Source organism: Amblyraja radiata, chromosome 32 (genome assembly GCF_010909765.2).
Source record: "Amblyraja radiata isolate CabotCenter1 chromosome 32, sAmbRad1.1.pri, whole genome shotgun sequence".
Lineage (NCBI taxonomy): Eukaryota > Metazoa > Chordata > Chondrichthyes > Rajiformes > Rajidae > Amblyraja > Amblyraja radiata.
In genome coordinates this window covers 31,174,854-31,195,906 of record NC_045987.1, presented here as the reverse complement: position 1 = coordinate 31,195,906, position 21,053 = coordinate 31,174,854, and the positions used below count along the sequence as shown (strand labels likewise).

The following is a 21,053-nucleotide window of genomic DNA, read 5'->3' as shown; positions in this document are numbered from 1 at the left end:
CCATCACTCCCATCCTCTCTCTCTCCTCCCCTCCAGCCCCACCTTTCCCCCCTCACCCACCCTCCCTCTTCTCCTCCTCTCCACCCCCCTCTCCCTCTTGCCCCTCTCTCTGTGTCTCTGTCTCTGCCCCTTCTCTCTCCGCCCTAACTCTCTACCCCCGCCCGCCCCCCCCCCCCGTCTCTAGATGTGACTGCGTTGGGGGCTATGCGTCAGTAGATAGGGTGGTTATGGGGTAAAAGGAGCAAATTAATATATTAATATAATATCAAGGCTAATTAGCGTGAGTGCGGGGGGGGGGGGGATAGTTAGTGTGTGTGACGCTGCATGCCGCCTCCCCCCCCACAACCGCACGTTGGGGGAACAGACCCAACGCGTCTGCATTTGGTCTAGTTAATAATATTAATATAATATCAAGGGGGTAGTTAGCGTGTGTGCGGGGGGGGGGGGGGGTAGTTAGTGTGTGTGACGCTGCATGCTGCCCCCCCCCCTCCCCGCAACCGCACGTTGGGGGAACTGGGGTCTGCACTTGGTCTAGTCTCCACTAAATGTTGTCACCTTTGTCTGTTCCATGTGGACGACGATGTACTCGTCCATCGTTGTTTGACTGAATTTTCACTGTTCTTCAGTACACGTGGTAATGATAATAAACTATACACACATGTATGCACACACGTACATACAGATGTACATACGCACACGTACGTACACAAACCTACACGCACGCATGTACACGCACGCACGTACACACACACGTGCAAACACACACACCCATACGTACATGCAGACGTATGCACACACACCCCCCGTACACACATACACGCCTGTACACGAGCACACACGTACGTACACGCAGACACATCCGTACACACACATGCCTGTACACACACACCCATACACACACATTACGTACAGGCACGTAGTACACCGACACACACAGGTAGACACACACATACATGTACACACTCGCACACACGTACACACAAATATGTACATGTACACACACATACATACACACCTACACATATACACGTACGTACACACACATACACATACGTACACACACTCACATATGTACACACACACACACATAGGTACACACACACACACGTACGTACACACACACACTCGTACACATATACGTACACACACAGACGTGCGTACACGCGTGCAGCTGGCTGGGCGATCACCAGGAGACAAGGAGGTGTTGCTGAGAGAGCCCAGTGTTATCCTGGACCCTGGTCCTGTCCTCTCACATCCCGGGAACGGGACACCCCCCCCACTCCCGAGCCGCTGTACCGGAGGGGGGAGATGACCCGGCTCACACACTGACCTGTAGCTGGGCCAGTAGGCTGTGTGCTTTCTCGTTGGGGTGGGTTTCGTTGATGCTGACGATCGCTGAGGAGAACTCTGCGTACCTTCTGGTGACCTGCGGGGGGGGGGGGGGGGGCGGGGGAGACAGAGAGGGGGGAGTGGACAGGAGTTACATAGAAACATAGAAATTTGGTGCAGGAGTAGGCCATTCGGCCCTTCGAGCCTGCACCGCCATTCAATATGATCATGGCTGATCATCCAACTCAGTATCCCATGCCTGCCTTCTCTCCACAAGGGCCACATTTAACTCCCTCTTAAATATAGCCAATAAACTGGCCTCAACTACCTTCTGTGGCAGAGAATTCCACAGATTCACCACTCTCTGTGTGAAAAATGTTTTTCTCATCTCGGTCCTGAAAGACTTCCCCCTTATCCTTAAACTGTGACCCCCTGTTCTGGACTTCCCCAACATCGGGAACAATCTTCCTGCATCTAGCCTGTCCAACCCCTTAAGAATTTTGTAAGTTTCTATAAGATCCCCCCTCAATCTTCTAAATTCTAGCGAGTACAAGCCGAGCCTATCCAGTCTTTCTTCATATGAAAGTCCTGACATCCCAGGAATCAGTCTGGTGAACCTTCTCTGTACTCCCTCTATGGCAAGAATGTCTTTCCTCAGATTAGGTGACCAAAACTGTGCGCAATACTCCAGGTGTGGTCTCACCAAGACCCTGTACAACTGCAGTAGAACCTCCCTGCTCCTATACTCAAATCCTTTTGCTATGAATGCTAACATACCATTCGCTTTCTTCACTGCCTGCTGCACCTGCATGCCTGCTTTTAATAGGTACACAAAAATGCTGGCGAAACTCAGTGGCTGCAGCAGCATCTATGGAGCGAAGGAGATAGGCAACGTTTCGGGCAGAAAACCTTCTTCAGACCCGAAACGTTGCCTATCTCCTTCGCTCCATAGATGCTGCTGCACCCGCTGAGTTTCTCCAGCATTTTTGTGTACCTTCGATTTTCCAGCATCTGCAGTTCCTTCTTAAACACTTTGCCTACATTCAATGACTGGTTTCTATACTCAAATCATTTTGCTAAGAATGCCAACATACCATTCGCTTTCTTTACTGCCTGCTGCACCTGCATGTCTACTTTCAATGACTGGTGTAGCATGACACCCAGGTCTCCCCTTTTCCTAATCGGCCACCATTTAGATAATAGTCAGCTTTCCTGTTTTTGCCACCAAAGTGGATAACCTCACATTTATCCACATTATACTGCATCTGCCATGCATTTGCCCACTCACCCAACCTATCCAAGTCACTTTGCAGCCTCCTAGCATCCTCCTCACAGCTAACACTGTCCCCCAGCTTCGTGTCATCCGCAAACTTGGAGATGTTGCATTCAATTCCCTCGTCCAAATCATTAATATATATTGTAAATAGCTGGGGTCCCAGCACTGAGCCTTGCGGTACCCCACTAATCACTGCCTGCCATTCTGAAAAGGACCCGATTACTCCTACTCTTTGCTTCCTGTCTGCCAGCCAGTTCTCTATCCACATCAATACTGAGCCCCCAATACCGTGTGCTTTAAGTTTGCATACCAATCTCTTACAAACGGCACATGACAGCACCCTGCTGCCTCACGATCGGACGGCACCTTGAACGCCAGAGATACACACACACACACACACACACACGAGATAAACAGCGGGTCAGGCAGAAGAGGGCTCTGCTCAAGCCCATTTTCCGGGGTTAGGTCCGCGCCCGGGTGGGGTTAGAGAGGGACGACATGCGTGTGTGTGTGTGTGTGGGGCCGGGTGTGTACATGGGCTGCGTGGGGCTTACATAGTGGGGCCGGGTGTCGAGGGCTCCCAGTTTCTGTGGGTCTGTGGTGCGAATGCTCTGGGTGTTCAGCTCCAGGATGAACTCAAACCTCGGCCACAGGATCTCCAGCAGGGTGTCCCAGTACCTGGAGAGACACATGGACCAGTTACCAACCTTGCCCTCTCTTGCAACATCTTTAACCAAAATTAGATTAATTCCAGTATTTACAACACCAAATAATTCAAAACAAAACCCACCCACACAATACAAGTACAACAAATGTTCTTAATGTGGGCTGTCATGGTGGCGCAGCGGTAGAGTTGCTGCCTCACAGCGAATGCAGTGCTGTGAGACCCAGGTTCGATCCCGACTACAGCACGTCTGAAAAGAGTTTGTACGTTCTCCCCCATGACCTGCGAGGGTTTTCTCTGTGATTCGGTTTCCTCCCACGCTCCAAAGACGTACAGGTATGTAGGTTAATTGGCTTGGTAAATGTAAAAATTATCCCTCGTGGGTGTAGGATAATGTTAATGTGCGGGGATCACTGATCGGTGCGGACCGGTGCGGACCGGGTGGGCCGAAGGGCCTGTTTCCACTGTGAATCACCAAATTAAGTTAAATTAAACGTGTAAGGAGTGGATGCGAAAGCGGGATAACATAGAAGTAGTGAGACCGGGTGATCGATGGTCGGCCTGGCCTGTTTCCATGAGGTATAACTAAACTAAACTTAACCAAACTAAGATGATGTGGGTCAGGCAGCATCTGTGGAGAATGTGGATAGGTGACGTTTCACACAAGTCTGAAGAAGGGTCACGACCCGAAACATCACCCTTCTCTCCAGAGATGCTGCCTGTCCCGCTGAGTTACTCCAGCATGTTGTGTCTATCTTCAGTTTAAACCAGCATCTGTAGTTCCCTTCTTAAGACTGGTATCAGGGGAGAGGGAGATACATAGATAAGGAAGTGTAAGTGAAAAAAGGACTAAGGGAATAGTGATGAAGGAAAATGTAGAATAGATCAGTGTTCGCTGGGAGAAGGTGACAACAAAGCAAACAGAGATAAAATGTAGTAAAATGAGAGGCCCGGGGAGCCGTTGGTGCGAGGAGGAGTTACCTGGAGCTGTGAGTATAAAAACAGCGCGGGGCTTGCTTCTACAGAGGCCCGGGGAGTCGTTGGTGCGAGGAGAAGTTACCTGGAGCTGTGAGTATAAAAACAACGCGGGGCTTGCTTCTACAGAGGCCCGGGGAGCCGTTGGTGCGAGGAGGAGTTACCTGGAGCTGTGAGTATAAAAACAGCGCGGGGCTTGCTTCTACTGAGGCCCGGGGAGCCGTTGGTGCGAGGAGGAGTTACCCAAATCTGCAACGTTCCATCTCACTTCCAGAGAAGGAGTCTGGTGGAAGCCTCTGATTGGTGGAAGAGGACCAGAGGAAGCAGCTGATTCGGTGCAACCCCGGGTTTACATTACAGAGGGAGGAGCCAAAATCTGCAACGTTCCATTCGCAGATCAGACTTCAAATTAAGGGGGCTGGTGGAAGCCTCTGTTGGTCGAACGGACTAGAGGAAGCAGCTGATTGGCTTGTATCCCGGGTAAGGCTTTATTGTATTCGGATAAGGGGGAGAATGAGGGCCAGGGCAGTTTACTGTTCTGGATGTCAGATGTGGGAGGTCATGGAGTCTGAGTGCCCTCCAGACGTCCACATCTGCGCCAGGTGCGTCGAGATGGGGCTCCTAAGGGACCGTGTTAGGAACCTGGAGCAGCAACTCGATGACCTCTGTCTGCTCAGAGAGAGCGAGGAGGTCATAGAAAGGAGTTACAGGGAGGTGGTCACTCCAAGACCACGGGAGACAGAAAACTGGGTCACAGTTAGGAAGGGCAATGGGCAGAGGCAGGGACTGGTGAGTACCCCGGTGGCTGTACACCTTGAAAATAAGTACTCATGTTTGAGTAAGGGTGGGGGAGACAGCCTACCTGGAGGCAGCAACAGCGGCCTGGCCTCTGGCGCAAAGACCGGTCCTGTTGCTCAGAAGGGTAAGGAAAAGAAGAGGAGGGCAATTGTAATAGGGGACTCTATAGTCAGGGGGTCGGATAGGCGATTCTGTGGACGCAGACAGGAGACCCGGATGGTAGTTTGCCTCCCTGGTGCCAGGATCAGGGATGTGTCTGAACGTGTTCAAGAAATCCTGAAATGGGAGGGAGAGGAGGCTGAGGTTGTGGTACATATAGGTACCAACGACATAGGTAAAAAAAGAAAAGAGGTCCTGAAAGAAGAATTTGGGGAGTTAGGTATAGAGTTAAGGAGAAGGACTGCAAAGGTAACAATCTCAGAATTACTGCCTGTGCCACGCGACAGTGAGAGTAGGAATGGAGGTGGACGATAAATGAGTGGATGAGGGACTGGTGCAGTGGGTATGGATTCAAGTTTCTGGATCATTGGGACCTCTTTTGGGGAAGGTGCGACCTGTACAGAAAGGACGGGTTGCACTTGAACTCGAGGGGGACCAATATCCTGGCGGGGAGATTTGCAAAGGCTACTGGGGAGACTTTAAACTAGTATGGTTGGGGGGAGGGACTCAAAGTGGGAAAGCTAGCAGTCAGTGTGTGAGGCAGGAGGCAGAGAATGGTAGCACTCTGACCCAAAATGTAGGGGAGAGAGAAGAAAAAGACAATAAACAGAGAATAAGAGAGGGTGGGTTTCTTAAATGTGTATATTTTAATGCTAGGAGCATTGTAAGAAAGGTGGATGGACTTAGAGCCTGGATTGACACCTGGAAGTATGATGTTGTGGCGATCAGTGAAACATGGTTGCAGGAGGGCTGTGATTGGAAACTAAATATACCAGGATTTCGTTGCTTCAGGTGTGATAGAATTGGAGGGGCAAGAGGTGGATGTGTTGCATTGCTTATCAGGGAAGATATTACAGCAGTGCTTTGGCAGGATAGATTAGAGGGCTCGTCTGGGGAGGCTATTTGGGTGGAACTGAGAAATGGGAAAGGGGTAGCAACTCTTATAAGGGTGTATTATAGACCGCCAAATGGGGAGCGAGAATTGGAAGAGCAAATATGTAAGGAGATTGCAGATATTAGTAGTAAGCAAGGTAGTGATTGTGGGAGTTTTCAATTTTCCACACATAGACTGGGAAACACATTCTGTAAATGGGCTGGATGGGTTGGAGTTTGTAAAATGTGTGCAGGATAGTTTTTTGCAGCAATACATAGTAGTACCTACTAGAGAAGGGGCGGTGCTGGACCTGCTGTTAGGAAATGAGACGGCTTAGGTGGCAGAGGTATGCGTTGGGGAACAGTTCGGGACCAGTGATCACAATACCATTAGTTTCAATATAATTATGGAGAGGGTCAGAACTGGACCTAGGGTTGAGATTTTTGATTGGAGAAAGGCTAACTTTGAGGAGATGCGAAAGGATTTAAACGGAGTAAATTGGGACAGTTTGTTTTATGGGAAAGATGTGGAAGAGAAATGGAGGACAGAATCTTTGTGTCCCTGTTCGGTTGAAAGGAAATAGTAAAAATTGGAAAGAGCCATGGTTTTCAAGGGAAATTGGACACTTGGTTCGGATAAAGAGAGAGATCTACAATAATTATAGGCAGCATGGAGTAAATGAGGAGGAGGAGGAGGAGTATAAAGAATGTAAAAAGAATCTTAAGAAAGAAATTAGAAAAGCTAAAAGAAGATATGAGGTTGCTTTGGCAAGTAAGGTGAAAGTAAATCCAAAGGGTTTCTACAGATATATTAATAGCAAAAGGATAATGAGGGATAAAATTGGTCCATTAGAGAGTCAGAGTGGACAGCTATCTGCAGAGCCAAAAGAGATGGGGGAGATATTGAACAATTTATTTTCTTCGGTATTCACCAAGGAGAAGGATATTGAATTATGTGAGGTAAGGGAAACAAGTAGAGTAGCTATGGAAACTATGAGATTCAAAGAAGAGGAAGTATTGACACTTTTGAGAAATATAAAAGTGGATAAGTCTCCAGGTCCGGACAGGATATTCCCTAGGACATTGAGGGAAGTTAGTGTAGAAATAGCAGGGGCTATGACAGAAATATTTCAAATGTCATTAGAAACAGGAATAGTGCCGGAGGATTGGCGTACTGCGCATGTTGTTCCATTGTTTAAAAAGGGGTCTAAGAGTAAACCTAGCAATTATAGACCTGTTAGTTTGACGTCAGTGGTGGGCAAATTAATGGAAAGGATACTTAGAGATAATATATATAAGCATCTGGATAAACAGGGTCTGATTAGGAACAGTCAACATGGATTTGTGCCTGGAAGGTCATGTTTGACTAATCTTCTTGAATTTTTTGAAGAGGTTACTCGGGAAATTGATGAGGGTAAAGCAGTGGATGTTGTATATATGGACTTCAATAAGGCCTTTGACAAGGTTCCTCACGGAAGGTTGGTTAAGAAGGTTCAATTGTTGGGTATTAATGGTGGAGTAGCAAGATGGATTCAACAGTGGCTGAATGGGAGATGCCAGAGAGTAATGGTGGATGGTTGTTTATCAGGTTGGAGGCCAGTGACTAGTGGGGTGCCACAGGGATCTGTGTTGGGTCCACTGTTGTTTGTCATGTACATCAATGATCTGGATGATGGTGTGGTAAATTGGATTAGTAAGTATGCAGATGATACTAAGATAGATGGGGTTGTGGATAATGAAGTAGATTTTCAAAGTCTACAGAGAGATTTATGCCAGTTGGAAGAGTGGGCTGAAAGATGGCAGATGGAGTTTAATGCTGATAAGTGTGAGGTGCTACATCTTGGCAGGACAAATCAAAATAGGACGTCCATGGTAAATGGTAGGGAATTGAAGAATGCAGGTGAACAGAGGGATCTGGGAATAACTGTGCACAGTTCCCTGAAAGTGGAATCTCATGTAGATAGGGTGGTAAAGAAAGCTTTTGGTGTGCTGGCCTTTATAAATCAGAGCATTGAGTATAGAAGTTGGGATGTAATGTTAAAATTGTACAAGGCATTGGTGAGGCCAATTCTGGAATATGGTGTACAATTTTGGTCGCCTAATTATAGGAAGGATGTCAACAAAATAGAGAGAGTACAGAGGAGATTTACTAGAATGTTGCCTGGGTTTCAGCAACTAAGTTACAGAGACAGGTTGAACAAGTTAGGGCTTTATTCTTTGGAGCGCAGAAGGTTAAGGGGGGACTTGATAGAGGTCTTTAAAATGATGCGAGGGATAGACAGAGTTGACGTGGATAAGCTTTTCCCACTGAGAGTAGGGAAGATTCAAACAAGGGGACGACTTGAGAATTAAGGGACAGAAGTTTAGGGGTAACATGAGGGGGAACTTCTTTGCTCAGAGAGTGGTGGCTGTGTGGAATGAGCTTCCAGTGACGGTGGTGGAGGCAGGTTCGTTTTTATAATTTAAGAATAAATTGGATAGTTATATGGACAGGAAAGGAATGGAGGGTTATGGTCTGAGCGCAGGTAGATGGGACTAGGGGAGAATACGTGTTCGGCACGGACTAGAAGGGTCGAGATGGCCTGTTTCCGTGCTGTAATTGTTATATGGTTATATGGTAGTCGGAGCCAGTAAAGGCTGATAAATCCCCAGGGCCAGATAGGCTGCACCTCAGAGTACTTAAGGAAGTAGCTCCAGAAATGGTGGATGCATTAGTGATAATTTTTCAAAACTCTTTAGATTCTGGAGTAGTTCCTGACGATTGGAGGGTAGCTAATGTAACTCCACTTTTTAAAAAGGGAGGGAGAGAGAAAACAGGGAATTACATACCAGTTAGTCTAACATCGGTAGTGGGGAAACTGCTAGAGTCAGTTATTAAAGATGGCACATTTGGAAAGGGGTGAAATCATTGGACAAAGTCAGCATGGATTTACGAAAGGTAAATCATGTCTGACAAATCTTATAGAATTTTTCGAGGATATAACTAGTAGAGTGGATAGGGGAGAACCAGTGGATGTGTTATATCTGGACTTTCAGAAGGCTTTCGACAAGGTCCCACATAAAAGATTAGTATACAAACTTAAAGCACACGGTATTGGGGGTTCAGTATTGATGTGGATAGAGAACTGGCTGGCAAACAGGAAGCAAAGAGTAGGAGTAAACGGGTCCTTTTCAGAATGGCAGGCAGTGACTAGTGGGGTACCGCAAGGCTCAGTGCTGGGACCCCAGCTATTTACAATATATATATATTAATGATTTGGACGAGGGAATTGAATGCAAATCTCCAAGTTTGTGGATGACACGATGCTGGGGGGCAGTGTTAGCTGTGAGGAGGATGCTAGGAGGCTGCAAGGTGACTTGGATAGGCTGGGTGAGTGGGCAAATGCATGGCAGTTGCAGTATAATGTGGATAGGAGTATAGGAGCAGGGAGGTTCTGCTGCAGTTGCACAGGGTCTTGGTGAGACCACACCTGGAGTATTGCGTACAGTTTTGGTCTCCAAATCTGAGGAAGGACATTATTGCCATAGAGGGAGTGTAGAGAAGGTTCACCAGACTGATTCCTGGGATGTCAGGACTTTCTTATGAAGAAAGACTGGATAGCCTCGGATTGTACTCGCTAGAATTTAGGAGATTGAAGGGGGATCTTATAGAAACGTACAAAATTCTTAAGGGATTGGACAGGCTAGATGCAGGAAGATTGTTCCCGATGTTGGGGAAGTCCAGGACAAGGGGTCACAGCTTAACGATAGAGGGGAAATCCTTTAGAACCGAGATGAGAAAAACATTTTTCACGCGGAGAGTGGTGAATCTCTGGAACTCTCTGCCACAGAAGGTAGTTGAGGCCAGTTCATTGGCTATATTTAAGAGGGAGTTGGATGTGGCCCTTGTGGCTAGAGGGATCAGGGGGTATGGAGAGAAGGCAGGTAAGGGATACTCAGTTGGATGATCAGACATGATCATATTGAATGGCGGTGCAGGCTCGAAGGGCCGAATAGCCTACCCTTGCACCTATTTTCTATGTTTCTATGTAAGACTGGTGGGAGAACTAGGAAGCGGGAGGGATGGAGAGAGAGGGAAAGCAAGCCTGACTTGAAGCTAGAGAAGTCAATGTGTAAGAAGGAACTGCAGATGAGGTTTTGTGTGAAACGTCACCTATCCATTTTCTCCACAGATGCTGCCTGACCCACTGAGTTACTCCAGCACTCTGTGAAACGTCATCTATCCATGTTCTCCACAGATGCTGCCTGATGCACTGAGTTACTCCAGCACTCTGTGAAACATCACCTATTCATGTTCTCCACAGATGCTGCCTTCTTCTGAAATCAATGTTCATACCACTGGGGTGCAAGCTGCCCGAGTGAAATATGAGGCGCTGTTTGTCTACAGCATTGGACATTCTGCTTCACTTACTTGTCGACAGCAGGGACGTTCCGCTTTGTCATCATGGTCTTGAAGCGGAGGATGATGTGGATGGACAGGAAAACGGCGATACTGTCGTAGCAATCGGCAACATAGGTGTCCATGTGTTTCTGAAGGGGAATTACACAGAGACCATTCTGAATCACAGATCAGGATCTTACAGAAACATATAACAATGCTGTAGGGATTGGACAGGCCAGATGCAGGAACAATGTTCCCATGTTGGGGGAGTCCAGAATCAGGGCTCACAGTTTAAGAATAAGGGGTCGGCCATTTAAATATGATCATGGCTGATCATCCAAAATCAGTACCCCGTTCCTGCCTTCTCCCCATATCTCCCCCAAATCATTTCTCTCCACCAGCGGCCAGAGTCTGCTTAAACTCACCAAGAACATGCTGAGGGTTTTGCCCATGATGGCGTTGAAGAGATCTTGAGCAGAGTTTCCGGTCACCATGAAGAAGTCACAGAGGAAGAGGTATTCACGGCAGCTGTTGTCTAGAAGGGCGTAGTGCTGGCTCCGAAACAGGCTCTCAAAGGGGTACTGGGAGGGAGGAGAGTAACGTCACATCACAGAAGATAAGGCACAAAATACTGGAGTAACTCAGTGGGACAGGCAGCATCTCTGAGAGAAGGAATGGGTGATGTTTCGGGTCGAGACCCTTCTTCAGACTGATGCTTCTTGGACTCCCCCTGATGGTCTTCTACTCTCTCTAGACCTCGTTATTTCTAACTGTCGGTGTGATGTCGACCGTCTCAACTTTTACACCCCCTTTATCTGGTCTAACCTCACTCCCTCACCCCCTCTGAACGTACAGCCCTCGCTCACTCTATAGACTGCAGCAACCCCGACACTCGTCTACAAGGCAGGTGCCGTGGTAGTCTGGCGCGAGGATCTCTGTCTGGCTGACCTAGTCTAGTCTGGCAGACCTAGTCTAGCTGAGGCCAGGCGACCAGAAGATTTACGAGGATGTTGCCAGGACTAGAAGGTGTGAGCTATAGGGAGAGGTTGAGTAGGCTGGAACTCTATGCCATTGAGTGCAGGAGGATGAGGGGTGACCTTAAAAAGAGGTGAATACTGTAATATCATGAGAGGAATAGATCCGGTATTTGCAGTCTTGCCCAGAGTGGGGGAATCGAGGACCACAGGATATAGGTTTAAGGGGAAGGGGAAAAGATTTAATAGGAATCTGAGGGGCAACTTTTCCACACAAGGGTGGTGGGTGTATGTAACAAGCTGCCAGAGGAGGTAGTTGAGGCTGGGACTATCCCAACGTTTAAGAAACAGTTGGACATGTACGTGGATGGGACACGTTTGGAGGGATAGGGACCAAACGCAGGCAGGTGCGACGAGTGTAGCTGGGACATGTTGGCCGGTGTGGGCAAGTTGGGTCGAAGGGCCTGTTTACACACAGTATCACGCTATGACTCGTTGACAGCCCCAGAGCAGAAGCGTCCACGTGGTGGGGCTGGAAACTGGAAATATCCCGTGCTAATACTGCTACCACCATCATCTACTGAGACAAGTGATGGCTCCCACTGATTGTGGCGGAAGCTTGCGTCCTTCACAGAACGGACGATGACAGCGAGGCCAACATTTGTAACAAGATTGTCATGAAAAGGAGAAGAATCCATGACAATACATGATTACAATCCAGCCGTCCACAGTGTACAGATGCAGGATAAAGGGAATAATGTTTAGTGCAAGATACAGTCCATTAAAGATAGTCCGAGGCTTCTGCTCAGCTACTGCCGTGAGATGTTCCGGTTTAGTTTAGTTTTAGTAGTTTACAGATACAGCGCAGAAACAGGCCCTTCAGCCCACCGAGTCCGTGCCGACCAGCGATCGCCTGTTCACACACTAGTTTAGTTGACAGATACTACACGGAAACAGGCCCTTCGGCCCACCGAGTCCGTGCCGACCAGCGATCGCCCGTTCACACACTAGTTTAGTTTAGAGATACAGCACGGAAACAGGCCCTTCGGACCACCGAGTCCGTGCCGACCAGCGATCCCCGCACACTAACACTATCCTGCACACACACACAAGGGACAGTTTTACATTTACACCAAGCCAATGAACCTACCACCCTGTACGTCTTTGGAATGCGGGAGGAAACCCCACGTGATCACGGGGAGAACGTACAAACTCCGTACAGACAGCACCCGTGGTAGGGATCGAACCCGGGTCTCGGGCGCTGCAAACACTGTAAGGCAGCAACTCTACTGCTGTGCCATTGTTTCTCTATCCACAGCCGCCACTGCCTGATCTGCTGAGTGCTGCCACTCTGTCTGCTGGTCTGACCATGGGGAATGGACAGTGGGGGGGGAGGGGTTTGGGAGGAAGGGGTTGGAAAGGGAGGGAGGGGGTAGCATGCTTACCCGAGTGTCATTCTTCTGTGCTGCATGGGGCACGATGATGGGGGCTTCCAGTTCCGACGAGGCAATCACGTTTCCACGGTTACCCAGGGTGAAGATGGTGTTCCTGTTCTTCAGCGACGGCTTGGAGAAGAAGCGTTGAGTGGTGAGTCAAGGAAGGAACTGCAGATGCCGGTTTAAACCGAAGATTTAAACATGCTGGAGTAACTCTGCGGGACAGGCAGCATCTCTGGAGAGAAGGAATGGGTGGCATTTCTGGTCGAGTCTCTTCTTCAGACTCATTCTTCTGAAGAAGAGTCTCGACCCGAAACTTCACCCATACCTTCTCTCCAGAGACGCTGCCTGCCCCGCTAAGTTACTCCAGTCAAGATTAAATGTTGATGCTTAAGCCAGGGGACTACCCAAGCTGTGACTACCGAAGTTCACCAGGGTTTAGTTGGCCGTCGTTAGCAGCACAGTGTTAGGATACACTGTCAGCACTGGCAAAGCATTTGTCAGCACTGGGCCTGTACTCGCTGGAGTTTAGAACAATGAGGGGGGGGGGGAACCTCACTGAAACATACAGAATAGTGAAAGCCTTGGGTAGAGTGGATGTGGAGAGGATGTTTCCACAAGTGGGAGAGTCTAGGACCAGAGGTCAGTCTCAGAATTAAAGGACGTTCTTTTAGGAAGGAGATGAGGAGAAATTTCTTTCATCAAAGGGTGATGAATCTGTGGAATTCTTTGCCTCAGAAGGCTGTGGAGGCCAAGTCAGTGGATATTTTTAAGGCAGAGATAAGTAGGTTCTTGATTATTACAGGTGTCAGATGTTATAGGGAGAAGGCAGGAGAATGGGATTAGGACGGTGAGATAGATCAGCCATGATTGAATGGCGGAGTCGACTTGATGGGCCGAATGGCCCAATTCCTATTCTTTGTGGCCTTAAAGGATATCTTTCTTGGCCGTGTCCTCCACTCCCATCAGATCATCCTTGTCTGCGACCTCTTCATACTGGGGAGGAGAACAAGGTTCAATGACAGCAGAGCACAAATTACACAAGACTTTGCAACGGCGATGGCTGCCTTCATCACAGACACCGCACATGGATAGGTGACGTTTCACAGAGTGCTGGAGTAACTCAGCGGGTCAGGCAGCATCTGTGGAGAACATGGATAGGTGACGTTTCACAGAGTGCTGGAGTAACTCAGCGGGTCAGGGGGGTGGGAGATTACAACCTTCACGTGGTCCGCCCTGTTTCGACGAATGCAATCAACCTGGCGTGCACAATCAAGTAAGATCAAATAGGACAAGTTGTCCTACAACCTTAGGCTGTGCACGCCATATGCAAGAAGAAGAAGAAGCGTGTCAGGCAGCATCTGTGGAGAAAATGGATAGGTGACATTTCACAGAGTGCTGGAATATCTCAGCGGGTCAGGCAGCATCTGTGGAGAACATGGATAGGTGACATTTCAGAGAGCGGGAGTAACTAAGCGGGTCAGGTAGCATCTGTGGAGAACGTGGACAGGTGACGTATCATGGATAGGTGAGCGTGGTGGGAAGGGCGGGAGGTGTGGAGGGAGGGAGGTGGGGAGAGATGGAGGGGAAGGAGGGGATGGGTGGAGGAAGGGGAGAGGGGGAGCAAGGGAGAAGGGGTGGGAGGGAGGGACGTAGGTGGGGAGGGGAGGTGGGGAGGGAGGGGAGAGGGGAAGGGAGGGAGGGAGGGGAGGGGCTCTGACCTGCACTTTCATCAGCCGGCTGCTGTAGGACTTGAAGTAGGACAGGTAGATCTTGCTGACGGTGTCCACGTATTCATCCCGGATCTCCTTCGCTACCTGACGCTCGTTTGCCAGCAAAAATTGGAAGAAAAACCTGAGGGGGGGAAGAGCAGGCAATGAGGGTGGGGGAGGGAGGGAGAATGTGGTTAGGAGGGAGAGATAGATCAGCCATGATTGAATGGCAGAGTAGACAAATGGGCCAAAGGGCCTCATTCTACACCTATCCCTTATGAATGAATGAATGAATGAATGAATGAATGAATGAATAAGTTTATTGGCCAAGTATGTTCACATACAAGGAATTTGCCTTTGTGCTCCGCTCGCAAGTAACAACACGACATACAGTAAACAATTAAGAATAAAACACAAAACATTAAGAATAAAACATTACAGTTTAAACATGTGAATTAAATTAAATACCAGAGCAAAAGGAGGCTACAGATTTTTGGTTATTGAATAGACCTACTACTCGTGGAAGAAAGCTGTTTTTATGTCTGGCTGTGGCAGCTTTGACAGTCCAGAGTCGCCTTCCAGAGGGAAGTGATTCAAAGATTTTGTGGCCAGGGTGAGAGGGGTCAGAGATGATCTTACCCGCTCGCTTCTTGGCCCTTGCAGTGTAGTTTGTCAATGGAGGGAAGGTTGCAGCCAATAAACTTAGCTGATCGGACAATGCGCTGCAGCCTCCGGATGTCGTGCTTGGTGGCTGAGCCAAACTGGACCATGATGGAGAAGGTGTGACCTTATGAGGGGAACAGGCAGTCGGGGTGGACTGAGCGGAGGTGTTCAGCGAAACGATCGCCGAGCCAGCACTTGGTCTCGCCAAGCAGAGAAGTTGACAGCTGGAACAGCGGATACAGTAGATGAGGTTGGAGGAGGTGCAGGTGAACCTCTGCCTCACTTGGAAAGACTGTTTGGGTCCTTGGATGGAGTCGAGGCAGGAGATGAGAAATGTGGCACCTGGATATCACACCTTGTATGGGGCAGGGAGACGACTTACCTGTACCTCAGTTCTGTAACGTTACGGGGACAGAGAGAGGCTGTACCTGTATCTCACCTGTTGTACAGGACAGACACACAGAGAGAGGATGCCATACCTGTATTTCAGCAATGCATTCTGAGGAACTTGGTAGTTGGTCATGGGTTTGCGAAATGAATAGATCTTCTGCAGAATAAACTCCCTGATCTTCGAAACGGCCTGCACAAACGACAAGCAGAAGTCAACCCTTTGCAGTGGAGCGCTGATCCCTTCAACTTTAGCCCGCGAACGCCAACCAATGGGTGGCAACTGAAGAAGTTCTGCACTACCCGCTGCGACACCATGCCTGCCGTTGTAGAGAAGTTACAGAGAGAGATATGCCACACCTGTATTTCAGGTCTGGTATTGGTCAGTGACAGAGAGAGGCCGTACCTGTATCTCACCTGTTGTACAGGATAGACAGAGAGAGAGAGTGATGCCATACAGAGAGTTGTGAGTCTGCGGAATTCTCTGCCTCAGAGGGCGTTGGAGGCCGGTTCTCAGCTTACTTTTAAGAGAGAGCTAGATAGGGCTCTTAAAGATAGCGGAGTCAGGGGATATGGGGAGAAGGCAGGAACGGGGTACTGATTGGGGATGATCAGCCATGATCACATTGAATGGCGATGCTGGCTCGAAGGGCCGAATGGCCTACTCCTGCACCTATTGCCTATTGATGCCGAAGCCCGTACCTTGATCTTGAGGCGGTCCAGGATGTCTTGCACATCAGAGCAGGCCAAGGTCTCCTTGAAGGACTGCTCTTTGACGTAGTTAATCTTGTTGTTGAGCTCGTGGAGCTGCTCCAGAAACTGTTGCTCAGTGACTGGGGTGTCCAGGATGGTGCTGTAACGTAAATGGGCAGGGAGGACGTGAGAGGCAGTCAGTGCCAGAGATGGGCACGGCACCAGCTGATCTGGTCTCAACGCTCGTACCATACACCCCCCCCCCCCCACCCCCCCGAAACATTGATGGCCTTCATAACAAGAGGAGTTGAGTATAGGAGCAAAGAGGTCCTTCTGCAGTTGTACAGGGCCCTAGTGAGACCACACCTGGAGTATTGTGTACAGTTTTGGTCTCCTAATTTGAGGAAGGACATTCTTGCTATTGAGGGAGTGCAGCGTAGGTTTACAAGGTTAATTCCCGGGATGGCTGGACTGTCATCTGCTGAGAGAATGGAGCAGCTGGGCTTGTATACTCTGGAATTCAGAAGGATGAGAGGATATCTTATTGAAACATTTAAGATTATTAGGGGATTGGACACACTAGAGGCAGGAAACATGTTCCCAATGTTGAGGTAGTCCAGAACCAGGGATCACACAGTTTAAGAATAAGGGGTAAGCCATTTAGAACGGAGATGGGGAAACATTTTTTCACCCAGAGAGTTGCGAGTCTCTTCCTCTCATGATTTTGTACATCTCTGTGGGATTCTCTGCCTCAGGCCGGTTCTCTGGATGCTTTCAAGAAATAGTTAGATAGGGCTCTTAAAGGCGGGTGCAGGGTGGGTGGGTCGGGTGCGTGGTGGGTGGGTTTGGGTTGGTGGGTGCGGGGTGGGTGGGTGGGTGGAGTTGGGTGGGTGGGTCGAGGTGGGTAGTGGGTGGGTCGGGTGCGGGGTGGGTCGGTGGTGGGTAGTGGTTGCCACTGAGCCCGGTCACTCACGTGATCATGGTGTTGGGCACGATGAGCTCGTCCACTAACTGGCTGAGTTCGCTGCGCACGGACTGGCGGTTCTTCAGCTTGATGTTCATGGCGATGGACTGCTCCTGTAGAGTCTGGATCTCACAGCTGATGCTGCTCAGGTCACACTGGAAGGTGCTCAACATCTGCTCCATCCTCTGCCACAAGGCACACAGCAGAGAGAGATGGTCAGAGAGCCATACAGTGTGGAAACGGGTCCTTCAGCCCAGCTCATCAATGCCAAACAAGATGCCCCAACTAATCTCCTCCTTGAAAGGGTTCAGAGAAGATTTATGAGGATGTTGCCAGGACTAGACGGTGTGAGCTATAGGGAGAGGTTGAGTAGGCTGGGTCTCTGTTTATAAGTTTATAATTCATAAGAGCAGCAGTAGAGTGTTCGGCCCATCGAGTCTACTCTGCCATTCAATCATAGCTGATCTATCTTTCTCTCTCAACCCCATTCTCCTGCCTTCTCCCCATAACTCTTGTCACCGTTACCACTGAATAAGACTTTACAAACCCATAAGCTCTTAGGATAAACATATTACAATCTACTCATCTTTCTTATAATTTTCACAATTTCCCACATCAAAGTCGCAAAACCATAAAGCTGATCTTTTAGCTCTCAAAGAGATCTCAAAGTCTGCATTTGCTTTTACCACTCTAGGGGTATTACCACATGCAGAGCACCAAATGTATCTAAAATAGGACCAAGCAGGATTTTTGGTAAATTTGTGGACCATTTTTCAGTAAATGTGCAATATTTGGTCTCATTTCTGCTTTGCCCAGTCTATTTGGCTTGAAGCTCAGTATTGCTAAACTCTGCTGCCTTCGATTTACTGCATCAAAGTCTCGCATGACTCTATGTTTCAGTGAGACAACATCTCATTCTACTGAACTCCCGAGTGTGTTGGCTATAATGGATTTCCAGAAATAACAAAAACCCAGAAAGCATTCTCTAATACTGCCTGTAATACAAGTATATCTCCTTCCCTTGGTGCAGTGTATGGTACTCCGGGCAAGGTCATATGGAACTGGAACAGAAATAGACCACTGAACCCGAGCCCCATTCAATGGGATCACAACTAATTTGATTTTAGCTCGAGCATTACTTCCCTGACATTTCCCATAACCTTCAATATCGCAACAGATCAAAGTTGTCTAATATTATAGTTCCATGGTGTGTAGGAGGATGAGGTGACATCTTATAGAGGTGTACACAATCATGAGAGGAATACATCGGGTAGATGTACAGAGTCTTTTACCCAGTGGGGGAATCGAGGACCAGAGGACATAGGTTCAAGGTGAAGGGGAAAAGATTTAATAGGAATCTGAGGGGTAACTTTTTCACACAGGTGGGTGTATGGAACAGGCTGCCAGAGGAGGTAGTTGAGGCTGGGACTATCCCATAGTTTAAGAAACAGTTGGACAGGTACATGGATAAGACAGGTTTGCAGGGTTATGGACCAAGCGCAGGCAAGTGGGACTAGTGTAGCTGGGACATTGTTGGCCTGTGCGTCTACCCGATCTATTCCTCTCATGATTTTGTACACCTCTGTAAGATCTCCCGTCATCCTCCTGTGCTCCATGGAATAGAGACCCAGCCTACTCAACCTCTCCCCACAGCTCACACCCTCTAGTCCTGGCAACATCCTCGTTGACCTCCGTACAAGAGCAGCCCAGTGGAGTCCCTGGCCACAACCCTGTCAGTATCACTGTGGCAGTGCCCCCGAGGCTGTGCCCTCACCCACCTACCTCCAGGATGGTGTCACAGGCTGTGATCTGGTTGTGCAGGCTGGCGATGTTCTCACTCTCCTTGATGTCTGTTGTGGCTGCTGAGGAACGCAGTGGGAACAGAGCAAAGAGCACAACTCCCACCCCTCCAGAGCCCAGCGGCTGCACGACGGATCAGTTCATAGCAGGTGGAGCTGCCGTACCCTGCTGTCATCACCTGTCCATGTATCTGCCCTGTGTCATTACCCGTCCAAGTACATGCCCTGTGTCAGTACCTGTCCATGTACCTGCCCTGTGTCATTACCTGTCCATGTACATGCCCTGTGTCATTGCCTGTCCATGTACCCGCCCTGTGTCATTGCCTGTCCATGTACCTGCCCTATGTCATTGCCTGTCAATGTACCTGCCCTGTGTCATTACCTGTCCATGTACATGTCCTGTGTCATTGCCTGTCCATGTACCTGCCCTGTGTCAGTACCTGTCCATGTACCTGCCCTGTGTCATTACCTGTCCATGTACATGCCCTGTGTCATTGCCTGTCCATGTACCTGCCCTGTGTCATTACCTGTCCATGTACCTGCCCTGAGTCCATACCTGTGATGGACCGGGCCATGTACCTGCCCTGTGTCGGTACTTGATGGACCGGGCCATTTACCTGCCCTGCGTCAGTACCTGTGATGGACTGGGCAGTGTGAGTGTACCTGCCCTGTGTCAACTCTATCAGACATCCACAGGTGTACAGTAGAGAGCACACTGACTGGTTGCATCACGGCCAGGTTCAGCAACTCACCACCCAGGAGCCAAGGTGAGTACAGAGAGTGGTGGACACTGCCCGGTCCTTCACGGGTACTCACCTCCCCACCATCGAAGGGATCTACAGGAGTTGCTGCCTCCAAAAGACCGACAGCATCATCAGAGACCCACACCACCTGGCCATGTTCTTATCTCGCTGCTACCATCGAGAAGAAGGTACAGGAGCCTGAATACGCACACACCTCCAGGTTCAGGGACACTTTCTTCCCAGCTGTTATCAGGCAACTGAACCATCCTATCACCAACTAGACAGCGGTCCTGCCTCCCATCTACCTCATTGGAGACCCTCGGACTATCTTTAATCAGACTTTATCTTGCACTAAACGTTATTCCCTTAATCCTGGATCAATACACTGTGATGTTAATCATATATAGTGTTTCCGCTGATTGGATAGCACACAACAAAAACACTTCTCACTGTACATGAAACTAAACCAGTGTGCATTCATTTGCAGGAAAAATTAACTATTTAAAGTTCATAAGTGATAGGAGCAGAATTAGGCCATTCAGCCCATCAAGTCTACTCCACCATTCAATCGTGGCTGATCTATCTCTTCCTCCTAACCCGATTCTCTTGCCTTCTCCCCATAACCCCTGACACCCGCACTAATCAAGAATCTATCTATCCCAGCCTTAAAAATATCCAGACTTGGCTTCCACAGTGTGGCAATGAATTCCACAGATTCACCATCCTAAAGAAATTCCTCCTCATCTCCTTCCAACAGGAACATCCTTTAATTCTGAGGCTGTGACCTCTGGTCCGAGACTCTCCCACTAAAGGAAGCTCAGGAGGGGAACTAAATGCACCACGGATTTCTCCTCCAGCCAATGAGGTACGTCAGAGGCAGATGATGGAGATTGTTATAGGAAAAGGATACAGTCTTTGATGGAGGCATGTTCAATATACTGTAACTCAGTCTCCACCTGTTTGGAATAGTGTCTCAGATCAACGCCCTGTGGACAAATACAGCCCAGTTAAACCCACTCTCACACCTCCTCCAGCTTCAAGAACAGCTCCTTCCAGACAACCGTCTTGAACACTGCACAGCATTAACCTCAATAAACAATAGACAAAAGGTGCAGGTGTAGGCCATTCAGCCCTTCGAGCCAGCACCGCCATTCACTGTGATCATGGCTGATCATCCCCAATCAGTACCCCTTTCCTGCCTTCTCCCCATATCCTCTGACTCCGCAA

The 21,053-nt window shown here is 48.9% G+C and overlaps 1 protein-coding gene across 2 annotated transcripts in view; it reads right to left on the bottom strand.

The window, feature by feature from the left end:
* Positions 1–1,311: 1,311 nt before the first annotated feature.
* Positions 1,312–21,053, bottom strand: part of LOC116990784 (vacuolar protein sorting-associated protein 52 homolog) — a 30,581-nt gene continuing 10,839 nt past the window's right edge. The window contains exons 4-15 of one of the 2 annotated variants that reach the window (XM_033048744.1): positions 20,737–20,812; positions 19,067–19,134; positions 17,294–17,469; positions 16,330–16,480; positions 15,720–15,820; positions 14,587–14,719; positions 13,804–13,861; positions 12,875–13,008; positions 10,881–11,036; positions 10,486–10,604; positions 3,160–3,283; positions 1,312–1,426 (exon numbers count right to left, since the gene is read on the bottom strand). In XM_033048744.1, the coding sequence (XP_032904635.1) occupies positions 1,319–1,426; positions 3,160–3,283; positions 10,486–10,604; positions 10,881–11,036; positions 12,875–13,008; positions 13,804–13,861; positions 14,587–14,719; positions 15,720–15,820; positions 16,330–16,480; positions 17,294–17,469; positions 19,067–19,134; positions 20,737–20,812 (1,404 nt within the window). In that variant the 3' untranslated portion in view covers positions 1,312–1,318. The remainder of the gene's footprint in view (positions 1,427–3,159; positions 3,284–10,485; positions 10,605–10,880; positions 11,037–12,874; positions 13,009–13,803; positions 13,862–14,586; positions 14,720–15,719; positions 15,821–16,329; positions 16,481–17,293; positions 17,470–19,066; positions 19,135–20,736; positions 20,813–21,053) is intronic. The other variant, XM_033048745.1, reaches the window with a different exon arrangement.